General features: G+C 38.6%; 1 protein-coding gene across 18 annotated transcripts in view; it reads left to right on the top strand.

The window, feature by feature from the left end:
* The first annotated feature begins 6,104 nt into the window (after positions 1–6,104).
* Positions 6,105–21,966, top strand: part of ank1a (ankyrin 1, erythrocytic a) — a 185,352-nt gene continuing 169,490 nt past the window's right edge. For 8 of the 18 annotated variants that reach the window (XM_067437632.1, XM_067437631.1, XM_067437629.1 and 5 more), the window contains exon 1: positions 6,105–6,466. In XM_067437632.1, coding sequence (XP_067293733.1) covers positions 6,341–6,466 — 126 coding nt within the window. In that variant the 5' untranslated portion in view covers positions 6,105–6,340. Of the gene's footprint in view, positions 6,467–13,239; positions 13,282–21,966 lie in introns of those variants that run through there. The other 10 variants (XM_067437633.1, XM_067437626.1, XM_067437642.1 and 7 more) reach the window with 3 other exon arrangements.

The following is a 21,966-nucleotide window of genomic DNA, read 5'->3' as shown; positions in this document are numbered from 1 at the left end:
ACATGTACATACTAATTACAGTAAATTATGCATGATTGTATGCAACTAACTCTCAACCAAATCCTAGTCATACCCGGCTGCAACTATACATGTAGTTAGTAAATATTACTCAGTACTTAAAAATACAATTACACTGTAACTATAACACCTTAAAATAAAGTGTAACCATAATGAAACCTTTTTTTAAACAGTGTTTACCTTATTTAAATTCCAGGTGATTTTAATAGGCTTGTTGTACCTGTGAAATGTCAGTTGTCCCTATCCATTGTTGAGTAAGCTATACACTTTACAATATGTTAGTTACTATAGTAATAACTATTGTGCATAACTACATGCAACTAACCTTAAACATAACCTAACCCTATAGTAAGTACATGTACAGTATAATCATACTGTAACACGGACACCTTAAAATAAAGTGTAACCACTTACTGTACTAATTACTCTCTCTAAAAATGATTGCAGTATAATATAAGTATAATTATTACTACACTGTAAAAAAATTTTTTAGAAAAAAAGTTTCCTGGTTGCCTTAAAATTTTGAGTTCATTGAAATTAAAATTTTGAGTTAATACAATGAATATTTTTTGAGATTCGACAACCTTTATTAAAATATTATTAAAAGATTTTGTAAGCATATTGGGTAATTATGTGTGTGTTATTTCTGATGATGCAGTGAAACATGCCAAATTGTGCTATTTTCATGATTTATCACATTTTTTATGTGGTTCAGATACAAAAATATTTTGAGTTTCTATTTATTAAACTAATTTCCTTCATTGTATCAACTCAAATTTTTAATTTCAATAAACTCAAAATTTTAAGGCAACCAGGTTACTTACTTTTTTAAGTTAAACCAACAAAAACCACCACAATTTTTTTACAGTGTAATTACTTTCCAAATAAACCTCGACCAGTTAAACAATACAAGGGTAGACATGAAACTGCACGTCTGATGCCTTCAAATAAACAATATAGCCTACAATTGCATAAATTATTCTTGACCTGACCAAAGTGTGTAAAAGAGAGAGGGTTACATTAAAACATTTTAACAAGTAAATGTAATTAAAATAAGAGTAATACCTTACTTCAAGGGAAAAGTAATTGAAATAATTAGATGAATTAATTACACCCTTTACGCTTGCCCCTTTTTCCTGCTTCAAACACATCAACTTTCAGGAAAATATTACTTTAATTTTAATTGCCTAATATATCTCACCCACAGGTGCCGCGATGAAGAGATAATCAGTGTTATTCACTTGACCTGTCTAGACCACTTGACCTGTCTTGACCACTTGACCTGTCAGTGGTCATAATGTTATGCCTGATCGGTGTATATAGATATTCTGGTCTTCTTAGGGTCTATTTATTGATTTAATGTTTAGGGTTAGTTACAGTTCAATAGTCTCTGATCAGCACTAAACTACTCTAAATATTCAATTTTAGGTTAGAATTTCCCCATTTTTATCACCTTCATCATCTTAAAGTAACACATTGTTTTTAGGCACAACTATTCCACACTGTCTCTCAGTTAACATTTGCTTTGTGTATCATAATTATAAAATAATGAGCAAACTGCTGTTTAAAATCATTTTAGAAGTCCAGCATGTCCTATTTTAAGGCATGTAAATGAACATCATGTCAATGACCTGTATTTATGTTGAATACTGTGCACAAGAAAAAAACAAGAAGATGTGCCTGATTTCGCCAAGACAAAATATGTTAATCCAGGAATGATATTCCTGTCCAAAAATAGTCCTACCCTAAACCTCAACTTATCCCTAAACTCAGAGTGAAATGATAAGTGAATAACACTGATGTAGATGCCCCTACCTCTGGTTGTAAGCCTAAACTTGACAGAACTGTAAACTTCTCCCTCAAATCTGATTGGCTGATTGGAAAGTTGTTCCAAGAATATGTTGTACTTTGTGAAATCATGTTCACCACCTCTGGAATATGAAATTTGGCTTTGCTAACATTCTTTTCAAATTCTTCTTATTTAATAGCTTTGAAAGTTTGGAAGGGTGTGTGTGTCATTAAAGCCTGCTTTTGCTTGCATCAGCAAGATTGGAAAGAGATGTAGAGCTCTTTTATGGCAGAGGGAGAGAGAGGGAAAAAATAACAGGTGCAGGCTTTCCAGGATACACACTGCAGATGCTGTCTTTAATCGGAAAAACAAAAGAAGCTCCCTCCCCCCGCACGACTATCCCAAAGGAAACCTTTCCACTGGGTTATACAGCTCTGTGTCCCGGTCCTACACGGTTTTGTTCCATTTCTGTACAAAATGTCCGTGTCTGCACACACATACACAAATCCTGTATCCATGTCCACACAGTCTCCACATGGGTCCTTCTCGCTGCATTATTGGATAAAGGGAGGGGGGCTGAGGAATGAAGGAGCGTTCTTTTAAATGAGCGTTACATCTTTTATTTTAAGAGACTGGGGTGTGAAGAGCTTCAATGCCTATAATCATGTCAGGTCAGTTTTACTATTCACAATACTTACAGAACTTTACAGAAAATAGTGCCACTAAAACATCTGTGGAGACTGTGTCAAGAAAGTTGAATAGCAGTCATTTCTCGGTTAACTATAGACCCAATAGTCAAAATAACCTTGCATTTGGTTACATGATGCAATAACTTCTGAGATGTATGACATTCCATCATGTAAGAAAAGTCAACAGTGATTACAAGATGTTTGGTTTCATTTCTTTGACGTGTTCTATATAGATGACTCTATTCTTGGGCTATGGTTAGACATCATTTAAATTTTCACTGACATTCAAAATTTGCCTTGTTGACTAGATGTCAGGGCTGTGTTTGGATGGCTATTAGACGTCTTTTAAAGGGGAACTATTATGCAAAATTCACTTTTATAAAGTGTTTGAACTAGGGATGGCGAAAACTAAAAAATTTCTTGACCGACCACCGAGCCTCATTAGCCGGTTGAAAACGGTTAACCGATTAGTTTAAAATATGCTGCACTATTTGAAATAACAGCCGCGAGCCGCGCCTGCAATTTCGCAACTCTGTCGCATCTCTCTGCCACTCTCTCACACACACACATACACACACACTGTCCCGGCGCCGTCGCCTCCCTTCCACTCACGTCACTTTTTTTAAATCCCCTACAGCGCGAAACATAAGTCCCGCAAATGCGGCGCCGAGGAGCTTGTTTGTAATTGGAGGACAAATGGCTCCTTAGTTTCTAAATGGTTTGGGTACAAGGTGATCGCGTTGAAAATAAAGGCGTTTGTTTGTTTCAAAACAGGCGAGTTTTGAAAAATTGAGTGTGAGGGATTTGTTCACTTTACACTAAAATATTTTGGAATGAGATGGCCAACTGTAGCGTTTAGTCCACTGTCTATAATAGCCTAATTTAGAGATTTACCGACAACCGACAACTTTGATCGGTTAACGTTGATGCAGTCAACCATCAGTAAAACGGTCATCGGTTAACATCCCTAGTTTGAACACAGATGTGTATCCACAATGAGTGTAAACAACCAGCCTATAATGATAAAAATCCACCCAATACTTTTGTTATAAATCATTATCAATCTTGCATAACCCGTGGTTTCATATTTCCCCTACTCCTACATAAGAGTAGGGAAACCCCACCCATGACTGTTGATGATCTGCCCATTTAGCATAGACACACCCCTGAGTGAGAAGCACAGAGAGGCCATATCTGTTTCCTCGCTGTATTAGCGCTAGAGTTTTACAATGTATGCGCCAAAAAACATTACTAATGTTATGTTGTTGGATGTACCAACGAACACACACTCACCTAAAGGATTTTAAGGAACACCTGTTCAATTTCTCATTAATACAATTATCTAATCAACCAATCACAGGGCAGTTGCTTCGATGCATTTAGGGGTGTGGTCCAGGTCAAGACAATCTCCTGAACTCCAAACTGAATGTCAGAATGAGAAAGAAAGGTGATTTAAGCAATTTTGAGCGTGGCATGGTATTGGTGCCAGACGGGCCGGTCTGAGTATTTCACAATCTGCTCAGTTACTGGGATTTTCACGGACCACCATTTCTTGGGTTTACAAAGAATGGTGTGAAAAGGGGAAAACATCCAGTATGCGGCAGTCTTGTGGGCGAAAATGCCTTGTTGATGCTAGAGGTCAGAGGAGAATGGGCCGACGGATTCAAGCTGATAGAAGAGCAACTTTGACTGAAATAACCACTCGTTACAACCGAGGTATGCAGCAAAGAATTTGTAAAGCCACAACACACACAACCTTGAGTCGGATGGGCTACAACAGCAGAAGACCCCACCGGGAACCACTCATCTCCACCACAAATAGGAAAAAGAAGCTACAATTTGCACAAGCTCACCAAAATTGGACAGTTAAAGACTGGAAAAATGTTACCTGGTCTGATGAGTCTCGATTTCTGTTGAGACATTAAGATGGTAGAGTCAGAATTTGGCATAAACAGAATGAGAACATGGATCCATCATGCCTCGTTACCACTGTGCAGGCTAGTGGTGGTGGTGTAATGGTGTGGGGGATGTTTCTTGGCACACTTTAGGCCCCTTAGTGCCAATTGGTCATCATTTAAATGCCACGGCCTACCTGAACATTGTTTCTGACCATGTCCATCCCTTTATGACCAGCATGTCCCCATCCTCTGATGGCTTCTTCCAGCAAGATAATGCACCATGTCACAAAGCTCGAATCATTTCAAATTGGTTTCTTGAACATGACAATGAGTTCACTGTACTAAAATGGCCCCACAGTCACCAGATCTCAACCCAATAGAGCATCTTTGGGATGTGGTGGAACAGGAGCTTCGTGCCCTGGATGTGCATCCCACAAATCTCCATCAACTGCAAGATACTATCCTATCAATATGGGCCAACATTTCTAAAGAATGCTTTCAGCACCTTGTTGAATCAATGCCATGTAGAATTAAGGCAGTTCTGAAGGCGAATGGGGGTCAAACACAGTATTAGTATGGTGTTCCTAATAATCCTTTAGGTGAGGTTACACATCTCCATAGACTCCAGGCTGTATTGTCACTGTATTGTCTATACACTCCTGAGTCTCTCCATCAGTGTCCGACTCGTTAAACATGTAAGGCTGCCCTCCACATCTGGTTATTCTGACATTTTGGGTGAGTAAGATTTGCCTGTTTTATTGTTGACGGAGTATTCAAAGGTGGGGAGCAGAAACACGTTTTTGCTCACACCCAAATAGGGGCAAATTTGAAAAGCTATAATAAACGATCTGTGAGGTATTTTAAGCTTAATCTTCATATACACACTCTAGGGACACCAGAGATTTATATTACATCTTGCGAAAAGGGGCACAATATGTCCCCTTTAAACGCAAAATTGCTGGCTGCATGGGTATTTAAGTAGATGAAGAAGAAACCTTGGAAGGAACCAAAATCAGCTGGAGAAGCCCATCCTCCTCTCGGCACAGATAATGGTCCATATGTCACAATTGTATTTAGTTACGTAGTATGCACCAAACTGGTTCACTCTTTTTAAAAAAAGGTCCTTTATTGATGGTTCCACAAAGAACAATTGACATCCGTGGAACCATTGCATTGCACAAAAGGCTCTTTATAGTGGAAAAAGCTCCTTTGGATTATTAAAATGTTCTTTACATGAAGAAAACAATAGTTGTTTCAGGAATCTCTGAAAGGTTCTTTGGGGAAATGACTATTTATAGAAATCTAGCATTGCTGCAAATCCCCCGTTTTGCCACCTAAAAGTCCATCCCAATCCCACTATAGAGTGTCCCGTGTCGCTGGTAATGCCATATTGGTTTTCAGTTGACGGAATTGATTTATGAAGGTCCCAAAAATGGATGCAACCCAGAGCCCACCAAAAAAGCTTCCATCTCTGCGTTTGACATAATATTTTTTCCTAATTGCTTCCGTTAGGACACCAGGCAGAGAGACTATAACACAAGAAGGTGCATGGATGAGGGGGAAAAGTGTGCAGGTTGAATTCCACAAGAGGAGTGCCGTTAGAGTGAGAGATCGACGTAGAAAAGACACAAGAGAATACTGGAGAGAGAGAGAGAGAGAGAGAGAGAGAGAGAGAGAGAGAGAGAGAGAGAGAGAGAGAGAGAGAGAGAGAGAGAGGTGCGCAGTGCTGCAGCAGTATCCCTCTCAATGAAGCCTTCTCAGGTCTGTCTGCCTGACTAACTAGTGCTGCAGCGGAGGAGAGAGACAGAGAAGAGAGGGAGACGGGACACACACACTCACTCCAGTGCTGCAGGACTGCATGAGAGGAACACAGATCATATCCACACCAGCAGCATCCATCACCGGAGCTACAGATCCATCTCAGCCCGTCGGCTGTTAACGGCACTATGGCACAAGCCGCCAAACATCTGCGCAAGAATAAGGATTTAGAGGCTCTCGCCGAACAAGAGAGGAAGGAGAAAGAGGAGGAGAAGGCGAAGAAAAGGAGCCGCTCGCGGGATAAAAAGCGCAAGGTAGGGAAGAGGGATAAGTTGACAGCGGAAGGAAGGGAGGGGGACAGCAGTAACCTACGCTATTAATGCTATGATAGCAGCATAACACACATCCGCTGCTGTTAACACGTGCATGCACAGGTGAGAGAAGTACAATAAACAGCTCAACACGAGAGGCTGGCTTGACAATCACATGGGCACACAAGTGAAGGGTTGTTATATATTGTCACAGAAAAAAAATTATATCTCAAGTTACTATGACTTTAAAATATCTACTACAATAGTTACTGCTGAGTAAAGCATCACTATCAGTCTTTTTTTCAAGATTTACACATTTCAATTAATAGTAAAATCATCAAATTTAATTGAATAATCCTGACATATTACTCATATTATGAATTACGATTTGTTTTAATTAAAAATTAATTAAAAACAATTATAAATCTTAAACTTAGCTAAATGTAAACATTATTTTTTTTTATATTTATGAATACGAATCACATAAACTAACTGTCCATTTATACAAAATGTTTTATTAAGCTGGTTTCTTTACTCATTTAAAAATCTTAATTCAAAATATATAAATGATTTATTATTCTTTTTAATTTGATTGAATTTTACTATTAAATGATATGTGTAAATCTTGAAAAAAAAGGATTAAATAAATGTTTTGAGTGTACACACACACACACACACACACACACACACACACACACACACACACACACACACACACACACACACACACACACACACACACACACACACACACACACACACACACACATATACATTCCTATCATATGTAGATTTTTATTTTTTAAAAGTATTATATTTGTGAATGGAAAGTATTATGGACAAAACATTTTATTTAAATTAATACAATTAATTTTACTGCATTTCAATGTATTTTATATTACATCATTCAAATCTATAATGGGCTGGAAAAAGCAACAAAAAAATCAATTTTAAGATTTACACAATTTAATTAATAGTAAAATTTCATCAAATTGAATCCTTACTACATTTAATTGAATAAGTGAACAATCCTTATCAATTATTCAATTAAATTACATAAGAAATTGGCTTAGAAAAGTTTATTTTTGAATTGTGTACATGTGACTAAAATTATATTCCCTGTATAAGTATAACAGAAAAAGCAGAGGTGCTGTAAAGAAATGCATGTATTATTGCTCAGATAGGCAGACTTGCAAAGTTTTAAGCTCCATTACATGCACACACTGTCTTGTTCAATAAAAGAAGAGCAAAACAGCCTATTTTAACAATCACGTGTATAGAAACAAAGCGTTTTAAGTTATCTCTCTTAAAATCAACCTGAGATGCATTTTAGACTGGTGCGGTAGCAAAAGACGTTTCTGTCAGTAGGGTTTGTTGCACTTTCTATTTGTTCGTCTGCATGGAGCTCTAACACTTATAAACCATTTTCACTGCAGAGTTTCATATTACAGCACCTTGCTGAGAACGGTGCTTATGCAGTGGCATATATCAGTAATCTCTCGTTCTCTCGCTCGTTTTCTCCATGTGTTCAGTGTGGAAAGCTCTTCTTTGGCTGTCGGCTTGATAAGGTTTCATGATAAGGTGTATGATAAAAGTAAAGAAGATTTTTTTTCCTGATGAAGGAACACTTCCACCTCTTTTAATGCATCATTGTTTTTGTTTTTTATGAATTCCAGCCACATATAACCATTATTTTTGTGCATAGAATGCAGTGTTGAGTGTTTGGATACCTGCAGAACTGTTTTGTTTCTGCCGCACACACATATTTCATTTCCTTGCATAAGTTTAATATTTATTAGGCGTATCTCATTTCATCTATGAGCCATGTAGGATGCTTTAAAAGTCATTTTGAACAGCAGAAATCAAATGCAAGCACTTCGAAAGGGTTGTTAGTGGGTCGTCTCCATCAAAATGAAGTTTGAGCAGAAACTCACAAGGATTGCACTGTGGCCAGTGCTTGAACATGTACAGGATATCTTGTGTTACGTACATAACTTTCCAGCAAATTCTTCTTAAATAAGGCTGTTGACACCCCTGCACTATTCTTTCTCACTGGATTGCCTTTCTTTAATTTCAACTGCGGATTAAGTCACAATTCTTGCTTAAAGTTGTGACTGATTTGAGAATCGTGTATTTGTCGAGGCTTGTGGTGCATCACGATGCTGATACTGAGAGAAATGCTTTAAAGGGTTTTCTAATGTCTGTTTCCACGGTTTTCTCTTAATCTGAACATAGTTAAGGCAAACCCCTCAGTTACAGGGGATAAAGTCTATGATATGCGAATCTTAAGTCCAAACCTTTTACCTTTTGCAAGACAGTATAGGATTTGTGCAGTTTGCTATAATATTCTGCATCAGAAACAAACACTCTCTCATTTACTCTCTCTTTTTCTTACATGGAGTCATATTCAAAGCTCGTCTTTGTGCAGTTTTTGCATTTGTCTTTCCAAGCTCCTTAAGAAAGATTTATATGCTATCTGATGGAGAATTATTGCTTTGTGCTTCCCTTTGGCAAGACATTTTCACCATCTATTTGTCTATCACTGTATCAGTACCTCTTTAATTTTTCCACCAGTGTTACATATTTCATTGCAACATTTAAGCAGTGCGCACGCACGCACGCACGCACGCACGCACGCACGCACTCACACACACACACACACACACACACACACACACACACACACACACACACACACACACACACACACACACACACACACACACACACACACACACACACACACACACACACACACACACACACACACACACACACACACACACGTAATGGTTTTTATACTGTACAAACCGTATTTTCTATCCCCCTACACAGCCTCTGCCCTAAACCTACCCATCACACACACACACACTGCCACTGCCCCTGCCCCTAAACCTACCCACCACAGGAAACATTTTGCATTTTTACTTTCTAAAAAAACTTATCCTGTATGATTTATAAGCATTTTGAAAAGTCATATTTCACCCTCTCCTTGTAATACCTGTGTCATGTCATTATACACATTTGTGTCCTCATATGTCACAAAAACGTGCCCCCCCCCCCCCCCCCCCCCACACACACACACGTTGAAATCACAATACTAGTGTAATTTATTATTTTTGCATTTGTTGATGCCACTTGTTTATGAACTAGTGTGGTTGAGTCCAGCTAGCCAACTGGCTTCTCACATATTGTGGAGCACATTTCATTTTTGACAGTTGCCAGCTAACAATTAACTTTATAGAACTTCAGGATTGTAGATGATATATGGAGTCGGACGTTGCTGTGCATTGGTGCACATTGCTGTATCTGCAATGTTCAGTGGGTTTTTGCAGGCTGTCGTTTTCACTGTTACAAACATAAGGTGCTTCACCAAACTTTGTTCTTCACCAAAGTTGCCACAATTTAAGCATGTGTTTGCAATAAATAAAGTTTTTGCTTGGGAACCCCTTTAAAATTGAAAGCAATTTCTTTTGGAACAGATCCAACTGTTAAATAAACTGTTGTTTTCATTAACATTTGGTAGACTGGTCACATTCTTGCATGCACACACACACACACACACACACACACACACACACACACACACACACACACACACACACACACACACACACACACACACACACACACACACACACACACACACATTCAAATTTGTGTCCTCATAAACCACATAAACAGGCTCACACACACACACACACACACACACACACACACACACACACACACACACACACACACACACACACACACACACACACACACACACACACACACACACACACACACACACAGTAGTTGATGTTTGCTGACGCATGAAGTGTGTACATTTTTTGTGCACCAAAAACGATGACTTTCGAGTGATTTCTCAAAATTCAAGTCAAGGCAAAAAAAAAAGAATACACAATTTCAAAGCAAACTGGGGACCATCGACTATTTGGTTACCGACAGTCTTAAAAATATCTTATTTTGTGTTCAGCAGAAGAAAGAAATTCATACAGTTTCAGAACAATTTGACTATGAGAAAATGATGACAGATTTTTCATTTTCGGGTGAACTATTCCGTTAATGTTTTAAAGGGGCTATATCCTCCTGGGAACCAGGAATATCATTTTGTCCTCTGAAGTTGACATTATATTTTAGTGAATTTCTCTGACATCATAGATGCAGGTTTTTTCTCTCTCACAATGACAACTGCCTCTCCTTGGACTTTAAAAATGACCTAAATTAATTTAGTGATCAAATTTAACACACTTATGGAAATATGATAATATTTTGTAATTTTTATTAAAATCTGACTAATATTTGGATTGTTTATCATAAATCAACATCTTAGGAAAATGTTATGTGGTATCAACTCAAATGGCTCTCTGTTACGAAACAGGGCATTGATTCAATTGCATTGGTGCACATGTCCGCTATAGAGATTCTGGGACTTAAAGGGTTACTTCAGTGAATTAGCATTAAGCTTTGCATTTCAACTGGGTCATTAATGTAGTAGAAATGTGAAATTATTTTTGAATTTTGTGCCTTCTAGACTGAGAAAAGACAGAAAATATATTTTGGTCTCATGGGGATGAAAGACAACAACTCCCAGAATGCACTTGCTTTATGGGGCAACTCCCAAAGCCACCACTGAATCACTGTTACTGGATCATTTCCCCACCGCGTTCATTTTCATAAAATCAGTCAGAGAACAGACTACAATTAAAAACTGAATGTGTCTGTTCTATATAATGTAAGAGAGCTGATTGAGTGTCACGGCACAAACGGAGCAGGAGTCAGATTACATTCATTATCAGGAGAGCTGAGGTAAACGCGTCCGCGCAGTCGTTCTCAGTGCGTGTTCAGTCTGGCACGTTTTCAGTTCATGCCTTTGGAAGCTTAACTTTCATAGGAATTCATTTGAGAAGTTGAAACACTCACTTTGCACCACTCTGTTTACATGAATGAGCCGAATGCTGTGAGTGCGATTCCACTCCCCATGGACGAGTTGAAAACATTTGGAAATAGCTCCCTCTACTGGCTGTAGTCTTTAACATCAGGCCAAAAAATCATTCGCAAAATGACATTTGGATTTTTTCCCAAAAATAAAATAGCCTTAATAAATCTGGGGGGTGGGGAGCATGATCATTTAAATATACTCCCGGGTTTCTACAAAGCCATATGCTAAATCACTGAAGTAACAAGTAACCCTTTAAATCGTTTATCAGGCATTTTGGAGACACAAGAAGTGAATTTGGAAAGAAATTTCATATCAATATTTCTTTAAAATCTTGCCAATTACTACTCCCATTATTACACTTAATAAAGAATAATATGCTAATTAAATTTTATTAATTTTTAATTGAGTCCTGGTATTCACAGTGGACATAGCATAGGCTACAATATGAATAAAATATAATTTCAAAAAGGTTATTTTCCTTTTTCTTTTTTTCTAAACAATGTAATTACATAAAAAATACAAAATTCACAAAAATGTTCTGGTTCTCATGAGGATTTCAGAAACCCTCAATTTATTATTAGCGACACCTGTTATTAGCAGCCACTGCTAGCAGTCGCCTCTTGCACACGTGAGAAGAGACTGACTTAAGGCCCCGATTTAGTCACGGCGAAGTTTGTTTCGTGCTTCTCTTATTAAAAGTAAAAAAGGACTTAGAAATACATTTGCAGCCAGTGATATGTTTAGTGAACATCCCGACCGCACCAGAGCTGCTGAGAGCAATGGTTGGATGCTTTCCTCTCAATAACAAAATAAACTCACAGCAAAGATGACAGCAGTGAGGAAACAGAAGAAAGTATCTGATCATAGAGGTGTTGATATTTGGAGGTTGCTAGGCAACGTGGGGGAGAGGACGCTGGCGTCGTCTGTTCGCCGCTTCTCCACCCACAAATCATGTTACTGTACTATTAGATTTACATTTTATTTTATTTCCTTATGTTTGTGACTAGTCTAACAGTCAGAGCTACAATTGGGGCTGTTGCTGATTGCTGGCAGCCACTGAGAGGACGTTGTTCCTCGTTTCGCCGTTTTCCACCGCTTCTAATGTTTACGTTTGAATTGCTGCGGTTGGTTGGTTCTGGTTTGGAGGACATTTGATGTTTCTCGCCGCGACTGCTCACTGGTGGTCTCCCTTGGGCTTAAGCTGCATGGTGGCTGAAGTTTGCACCGGGCTAGCGTCATCTGGGCCATCGTAATCGGCGTCCGGCATGATGTTGGGATGTTCCGCTTCTCGGCTGCGCCGCTGTTCCGTCCTGCATTGCGGCCGTGGAGCGGCTTGGACTTCTGCGCCGACCCCGGTGTGTCCACAGAAGTCCCCGGAAAAATGTTCTGCCTCCTGCATGGTGCTGCGGCGATCCCCATCGTTTGAATCGTCACGAAGACCCATCATCTGGTCTTCAGCTGTCCTGCCTCGGCAATATCATCAGGACACACTGCCGCTGGGAGAAATTTAAAACATGGAGTGGACCACAGTGTGCTGCAGAGCTAACAGAGACTTCCACCATCAGCTGTTTTCTGTTCACCATCAGCTCTGTTTCTGTTCACCATCAGCTCTGTTTCTGTTCACCATCAGCTCTGTTTCTGTTCACCATCAGCTCTGTTTCTGTTCTGTTTTCTGTGTTGGTTGATTGTTTGTAGTATTCTATATTTTTACTTTTTATTCATTTTTTTGTGTTATCCCCCCCCCCCCTTTGTTGCACTTTGAGATTCTTCGGAATGAAAAGTGCATTATAAATAAAATCTATTATTATTATTATATTATTATTATTCTGCATCAGCTCTGCAATTCACCGGCATCATGTCGACAGATGAGGTAAATAAAAGTACGCTGTAATGATAGTTTGACTATAAGCTTTCATAGACAACATGAATTTTGAAGTAGGGGAATGTAGGTTTATAACAAGCTGTTCACACATTGACAGAAAAAAATGCAACTCAAGTTCGTCACCTTTTAACATCTTAAAAGATGATTTATTTATTTTATATATTTGTTTAATTTTGTACTGGTTATTTACATGAGTTAGTTAGCCTCATCCCAATCTTCTCAGCCCTTATAAATGGAGAGTCGTGGACTGATCTAAACTCCTAGTAAAACTGTTTCTTGTTTCTCAAACATGTTTCATCAACACATTAAAGGGATAGTTCACCCCAAAAATGAAAATTAGCCCATGATTTACTCACCTTCATCCTAGGTCTTTATGACTTATTTCTTTCATGAATGCAGTTATAAAATGATTTTCTGGCTTTTCCAAGCTTTAAAATGGCAGTGAATGGAGAATTAGATTTTGAAGCTAAAAATCAATTGAATCTATTAATTATAAAAGTGCGCAGCGCCACACGGCTCTGTGGGGGTTAATAAAGGCCTTCTGAAGCGAAGCGATGCGTCTGAGTAAGAAAGATATCCATAAAACTTTAAAAACAAAAATAACTACACTGTAAAATAGTGACTGATCACATCAAAAATTTTCAGTTGGCCGAATTGAAATTCTTTGAATTAATGCAGTTTAATTTACAGAAATTAAATTCGGCCAACTGAAAAATTTCGATGTGATCAGTCACTAAAAAAAATTCAATTGGAAACCTGATTTTTTTTTTTTTTACAGTGTAGCTTCCGAGAGATGGTCTATGTAAGTCGTCGTGTCTGAATGTCTGTATTTGTTTTGGTCTGTGCGATACTACACGTCGCCAGTTTACCCAAAAGTATTTCGACACCACAGGTTGCCATTTGGCTAAAAACACAGCGTATTGTAGCCATGGAAGCCAGTAAACAAGCTGGGTCAGAGATCTTAGATTCTACCCAACCTGCATTCATTTTAAAATCTCTATGAATGGAAGCACATTAAAACGCTCAATAAATCAACTCAAGTCTCTTGGTCTTCCATTGTCAATTGTGCTCGTTCCTGTTGTGTGTCCTCAAACTGGCAAATCGCGCCTTTTCGAGCATTGCGTCTGAGGAGGAGGGCGCGGGGGAAACAATATTATAAATTTGGACTGCAGTACCCACTTCAACCACTAGTGATTTTTACATAAAGTGATAATGGATAATTTTCTCACACAAACTCGCTTTAGAAAGTCTTTATAAACCTCCAGAGCCATATGGATATCTTTTATGATGAATGGATGGATGTGCTTTTTTTGGGCTTTAAAATCAAATGCTTCACTGCCATTATAAAGCTTGGAAGAGCCAGGACATTATTTAATATATATCCAAATGTATTCATCTGAAAGAAGAAAATCATTTGCACCTATAGGATGACTTGAGGGTGAGTATATCATGGGGTGAATGTGATTTTATATTTTTGGGTGAAATATCCCTTTAATGAAACTTAACATTTACCACTTCATGCGTGGTGCTCTCATGCCACTGAAACAGTTAAACAGACAGATCCTCAGTGCTGAGCTAAGCATCACAATCATCAATTCTCAAGCAGATAATGCTTACTGCAGCTGATAGACTTGTCAATAATATGTAGCTTAAATACTACATCATGTGCTGATTATCAAGATATCTGGATAGATGGATGGATGGATGGAGAGATAATAATTCATTAATTCACCACACTTCTTCATAGGAACAGATCACATACACAGTGTTGTTATATGTGCAGTAGCGTGCAGTGGTGTTCTGAAATGAGGAGGCAAATCCTCACCGTTTTTTAAATGTGTGTAATGTTACACTTAGGGTTGTCATATTTTGTTAGTTAAATAAACATTACTTTACACTTTACAATTCTATTTTGTATTTTTACACTAGCAATGTAATTATTAATTTCGGCTCATCAGTCATCAAGCTTGTACACACTGCTCACATACACAAAGATATGTATCTTTAATTTCTCTAAGCTCACTAAACCCCCACAGTCGTCATGTTTTCAGCCCATTTCAAGTTTGATTTTGACATATAGTGGTGATAAGTGGATGAGTTGTTTCCTTACTTGAAAAAAACATTTAAAAATGTCATTTTGGTGTTCAAAGATGAGTTTTAAAGGGGGGGTGAAACACTCAGTTTCAGTCAATCTCATGTCAATCTTGTGTACCTATAGAGTAGTATTGCATCCTTCATATCTCCGAAAAGTCTTTAGTTTTATTATATTTATAAAAGAAAGATAGGCTGTACCGAGTCTTTCCGGAAAAAACCGAGCGCCTGGAGGCGTATCGTGTGGGCGGAGCTAAAGAATGACGAGTGCGCAGAAAGCGGTGATGTCCTCAAGCGTGGAGAAGCCCATGCTATCGATCTCAGCTAATAGATATGATCCAGAATCTAATTCGGAGGCTGAAATAGAAACAGCAACAGCAGGACGTCTGTCTCTGTGGTATGGACTGTATTTTAGAGGCCTGTCAACATTTGTGTCTTTACTCGCAGTTTATGAGGACATGATTCGGTTTATGGACTATTGTATGCGACTAGACCTTAGTAGCAAGCAAAACGGTTTTGCACGTCAGACTAGTGTAACGTTATACGGAACAACAATAAAGTCTGTTAGCGCATTTGAATGACGAAGCACGCGATCGTGTCGTTTACTGATGTTTACTCACGCGACGATAGCCAACAGCTCAGACATTTGAAGCAGTTTTATTCACCGGCTGCTTCCAAAGCAGGACCAAACCTTTATCGCTGGGACGGCTCCGTCAAAAACACACTTCTTGGAGTGTGGAGATCCACTTTGCGATGCGACTGAAGCATTTCTGCATTCAAATCGGTTCAAATGCAGCGCTGCCTTCCCGGAATGCTGTGCTGAAGCGTTGAAGTCGCTTAATGTCAAAGTGGAGGAATGAAGTGGAGCGCGGCGCGGACTATAACCGACATTAGTGTTCACGGACGACTGGATCTGCAGCTGAGAGAGTGTTTACGGCCGTGCATTTCCTCTCTCGCTCTAGTCACGCGCGCACGCACCCTACCGGGAGAAGAGCCCGTACGGCCCATACAAGGACCTTCCGGTCTATTAACGTCAACCCGACCCATACTCGAAAAAAACTCTCCGAAACTTGTGAGAAACCGGAAGGAGTATTTTTAACACAGAAATACTCCATCAAACGTCCAACATTAGTTTTTGAAACTTTGTCTATGTTTAGGATGGGAATCCAAGTCTTTAACAGTGTAAAAAGCTCCGTATGCATGAAACAGCATTTCACCCCCCCTTTAAGAGATAAAATTATTGACTACAGGGGACTTTAATGTCCAGTTTCAACATTTTACAGATGGCCTTATGTTATGGCCTCCTCAAGCTCTGACATTATAAATATGATGGCAAGATTGTCAGCTCTTGAAGCAGCTAAACATCCCCAAACCATGCTCAACACTCCTGCACCATGAGGTTCTTTCATCAAACATGCTGTTTAATATTACGGCCAAGCAACTCAACTTTTTGATAGATAGATAGATAGATAGATAGATAGATAGATAGATAGATAGATAGATAGATAGATAGATAGATAGATAGATAGATAGATAGATAGATAGATAGATAGATAGATAGATAGATAGATAGATAGATAGATAGATAGATAGATAGATAGATAGATAGATAGATAGATAGATAGATAGATAGATAGATAGTCATATTTTCTTAATGGTGCGCAGCGTCTATATATCAGTGTTCCACTGCAGTTTTCTGTCAGTGGTCCTATGGGAGCTCAGCCTGCAGACACATGACTCAGCACATTCTGAGCATCACTCATTCATATTTATAGCGGAGTGTATAGGCCTCTTTCAAACTGCACCTTTACCACCATTTTTTATTGAGTGACGTGTGTGTGTGTGTGATTTGTAAAGGAATAATTGTCGGATCCAAAACAATTAAAAGGTGCTGTGACTAACACTGTCCATAAACAACTTCAGCAGATCATAAAATGATGTCTAAATAAGAGCATCACTCACAAGTTTCTGCACGGCCGTTACTACAGCCTAATGTATTCTTCTGTTACGTTGAGACCAAATATCATTCAGTTGATCAGTGATGTTCACTCTCACTGACGACGTCGTTGCCTCTTTATTACATCGATTTCTGACTGATCTAACTCCCGTTGTTCGCGTCTCCTGAACAATTAGTATTAGCAGAATTGCATGAATTGCTTTCAATCAGAAACACTATCAACTTTACTAAATCTGAAAAATGAAAATATGCTTGACTGTCTTTTTCACATTTTGGCAATATTAACGTATTTTTAATTGGATAATTTGTCAGGTATACTCTCTACAAACTTTCCACCGCACACAAAACAACAGCACACACTCTCTCAACATGTAATGCACTTTTTAAAGGGATAGTTCACCCAAAAATGAAAATTGTCATCATTTACTCTCTCTCAAGTTGTTTCAAACCTGTATGAGTTTAACGATACCACACTTCTGCCAAACATAAAAGAAGATATTATGAAGAATGTCTGTAACCATATATACTATGGATCCATACTATGGAAGTCAATGGGGCCCATCAACTGTTTGATTCTCGCTGTTTCATGAAGCCACCAAACTGCAATTTAGTATAAAAGGGGTCCTTGATTATGATTTCACTTTTTTAACTTTAGTGTTTAATATTGCTGTTTGAGAATAAGTTATGACGCTCAAAGATCAAAGCAAAGGGAGATATTTACTTTTACAGAAATTGCTTTTTAAGAACTACAACAAACGGCTGGTATACGGCTGTATACTACAACAAGCTTCTTCCCTGGTTGGTGATATTACAAATACCTCAAATTTACATAAACCCCGCCCCCGGGAACACGCAACAAAGGGGGTGAGGCCATGTTTAGAAGAGGAAGGGTTGTTGTAGTCAAGCACATTTCGTGTTTTTCCATTTATTGCAATACATGTAACACAAATGCAATAGCATGTCATAAAAGCAAGATGACAACATACGTTATCACCATAAATAAACTAAACTACACCTGTTCTGTCTTCACGCAGCAGATATTCTCTTGCTCTGTGCATTTTACAACAGTTCCCACACGAGTGATTTATGGATTATCATAAAACATAAAAGTTGAACAGTTTCTGACAGTTTCAGTGTGTGTCTGCGTGAGGTAATCAGAGCTGCTAACACAAGCTCTTGAAGCTCCACCCTCTTCTTCAAAGGGGGCGGGGAGCAGTAGCTCATTTGCATTTAAAGAGACACACAAAGACACATATTTGATGTTTTTGCTCGCCCTCAAAAAATAAAAATCGGACAGTATTTTGAGCTAAAACTTCACATATACACTCTGGGGATGTCAGATTCTTATTTTTCCTCTTAAAATGGCATGCATAATAGGACCCCTTTAACAAGGTTTGTATTGCAAATTCAAGGCAATTTTGTCAGTGAAAAACAATTTGCGTCTATTTTTCCTTCAAAGCTATTTTATTAAATGAGTTTGTGACAGGTTTTCATGTAGGTTAAGTATTCCTTTAAGAAAAGTAGAACACACACCATCATACTGAGTCAATTAAATATCAGAGTGTAATCACAGCTCAGTATGACAGCTGTCAGGGGGAAATGGTTTCTCTGATTACTGGGATCAGATCTTGGCGTCACGTATGATTATTGGTTTTCTGATGCAATACTTTCTCTGGAAGGCCTTAATGCATTTCTGAATTGATCTGAGAATATATGATTCAGCTTTAATTCACTTATTATCAATATTATTACTGCATTCCCCAGATGTTTGTTCCAGCTCAATCTTTACATCACTAACCATATGAAATATACTGTGCCTTTATATTACCAGATGGGGGAGTGTGTCATTATTTTTGCGCCATTATACTATTTTTATGATAGCACAAAAGACATACCTCACCTTTAAATTGAGGATTCGCCCAAAACTTTTTAATTCTGCCATCCTTTACAAATTAAATTATTTTTCATGAAACTTGAGAGATTTTTGTTCTGTTCTTGTTCATAAATCTTGTTCATAAACAGGTTTTGCATCTGTTGTGTCCAGCATCCTGTTCATAAAAAGCGTAAAAGTATTAAATGCTTTAATTCAAGTCTTTTCAAGAAGCGATCACTTTTTATGATGAACAGATTTAATTTAGGCTTTAATTTACGGTGAAAGTGAAGTGACGTGTGGCGACCCAGACTTGGAATTTATGCTCTTGCATTTAACCTCTATAAATATGGTCTGCATTTAACCCATCCACACACACACACACACACACACACACACACACACACACACACACACACACACACACACACACAGGGTCTCACTCCAGTTGTGGTATTGGTATTGAAGAGAGCTCTGGTTATTCACACTGCCAGACTCAAACCCACAACCTTCTGGTTACAAATCCGACTCACTAACCATTAGGCCACAACTGCCCCAGGCGAGCCTCAAGAACCCATGTGCAGTTTCTTTATTACAATAAATGTGAACTAAATACAAAATAAACATAAACTTTATTTGAACATAAACTTGATTTAAAAAAACAGATTAACAATAGACTCTCCAACAATGGGCAACACTGACAAAAAACAACGGTAACATGAGTGCTACACAAAGACTAAGACACTCCCGTAAACAATAAAACAATGAACCAATGAGAACAGAGCAGATTATCACATGACAAGACAAACCAATGAAAACATAAAACATAAGACAAAGGGGCTGAATCTGAATTCGCCCCCTAAACCCTCATTCACCAGTCCCTACATTAGTCCACTAATACAGTTCACTTGAACGAGTGAATGAAAACTAGTGTGTGAATTCGTACAGTTGTGTGTACATCAGCTGTGCATTATTTATTGTGGTGCACTGTGGGATTGAGTGAGTGCACTAGATAACGTCCACTATGGTTTCAGACGCCACTACAAATGGCTGTCTCCTCAAATAATGCCCTATTTAAGGGTATAGGCGGCAGTTTCGCATTCAGCCAGAGTGTGTTTGACATTAGGCTTGTTCTCTCAGGTTTCATGTAAAATTTCCTCATTTTTTCTTGTTTTTTTTTTAAGATGAATGAAAATAAATGATGAGAGAATTTTGGGGTCAAATATTCCAAATATGCTGCTGCTATTCAAATGTGCTTTTTTAACTCAAGTTACATACAAATGAACATTCACTCTGGTTTGTTAACCGTATATATAGCACACATGGGATTTATCTAATGTCAACCTAACTGAGATTCATTCGAGCCTCATTTTCTTTTTTTTCGCCAGAGAAATAATCATTTGATTAAATTAAAATAATATAATACAATATATTTACGATTTGTGTGTAGTGAGTAACCTATGTTTTTAGAAGTGTAAATATGAGTTACTTGCGAAAAGTTTCACCAACATTGTCTGGATCCACTTTTATATTGCACATCATGACAATTTCACCCATGTCGTCTTGTATCCGTCTCGCCCTCAACCCCTCTGACTCCATCTGCCAGGAATCATAATCCCTCCTTAGAAAGGGTATTCTGTTCTGATATGCCATCCCTTTCATAAAGCTCTGCCGTAAGAACACTGAGATTAGACTGACCAAGACAGATCATCATGGATCTGACGCTAACGGGAGGAGGGGAGCGAAGAATAAAGCTACGACAGGTGTGAAGAATTCATCATTCAGTGTTTTGTCCACATCTTTTTTTAGTCTGACCTTGTTTGTTCAAGGCCATGATAGCTGTATTTAGATACATTTTTGTTAATGGAAGAAAGCATTGGAAGTGGTGGCTAAAAGAGTTTCTAAGCCTAAAGTATAATTCAGTTTTGACCTGACCATTTAGTAGCATACACTGCTTTTCAAAGTAGGGCAGAGCGGGGCACAATCTAACGCTTTTTGACTGTGTCAGTTTGTGTAAATCCACCTGGAGTTTAGAGTATTTATTTTTTCCCACATTAATTGCACACGTCTAGTACAATTATGTTGTTTTGTTTCATTAATACAGTGTATGCTTTAGGGGTGACCCGAATAGTCGAAGATTCGCTGCCTCGGACGGCAGTGGTTCATGTAGGTTGTCTACAAACCGAAATGTTGGTGGTTCAATCCCCGGTTCCAACTGACCAAGTGTCGAAGTGTCCATGAGCAAGACACCTAACGTACATGGCTGACATCACCGTCGGTGTATGAATGGGTGAATGTGAGGCAAAATGTAAAGTGCTTGGATGGCCATAGGGTCTGTTAAAAGCGCTATATACAGTAAATGATGTCAATTTACCATTGATATGCGGAGCCTGATTCGACCACCGATCTCACAGTCGAATCTTCGCAGGTGTTATGAAATGAGAATCATACCATTTTGGCAATATGGGGGGTGCTCAATATCTTAAAGACATGGCGATGAGCTGAGCGTCCGGTATGCGACCCCTTTAAGAGCGCTGAGCTTTGGTGCCACGCCTTTAAAATTCGAACACATTCAATGAGTGTACACACACCGGTGGCGGCATTCGGCTCCTGTCCGCGGTGACTCAGGAAGTTGTTTAAAATCCTGCCACGCCACAGAGCGCCATTTCAAGGTTTAATATTAAATGTATATTATATTTCCATCAAATCGTCGATGTACATACTGATTTAACCCTGTGCTACAAGATACGCTCAT

This window comes from Pseudorasbora parva, chromosome 3, assembly GCF_024679245.1.
Source record: "Pseudorasbora parva isolate DD20220531a chromosome 3, ASM2467924v1, whole genome shotgun sequence".
In the NCBI taxonomy this organism is placed as follows: Eukaryota; Metazoa; Chordata; class Actinopteri; order Cypriniformes; family Gobionidae; genus Pseudorasbora; species Pseudorasbora parva.
This window is presented reverse-complemented; position numbering and strand designations above follow the sequence as displayed.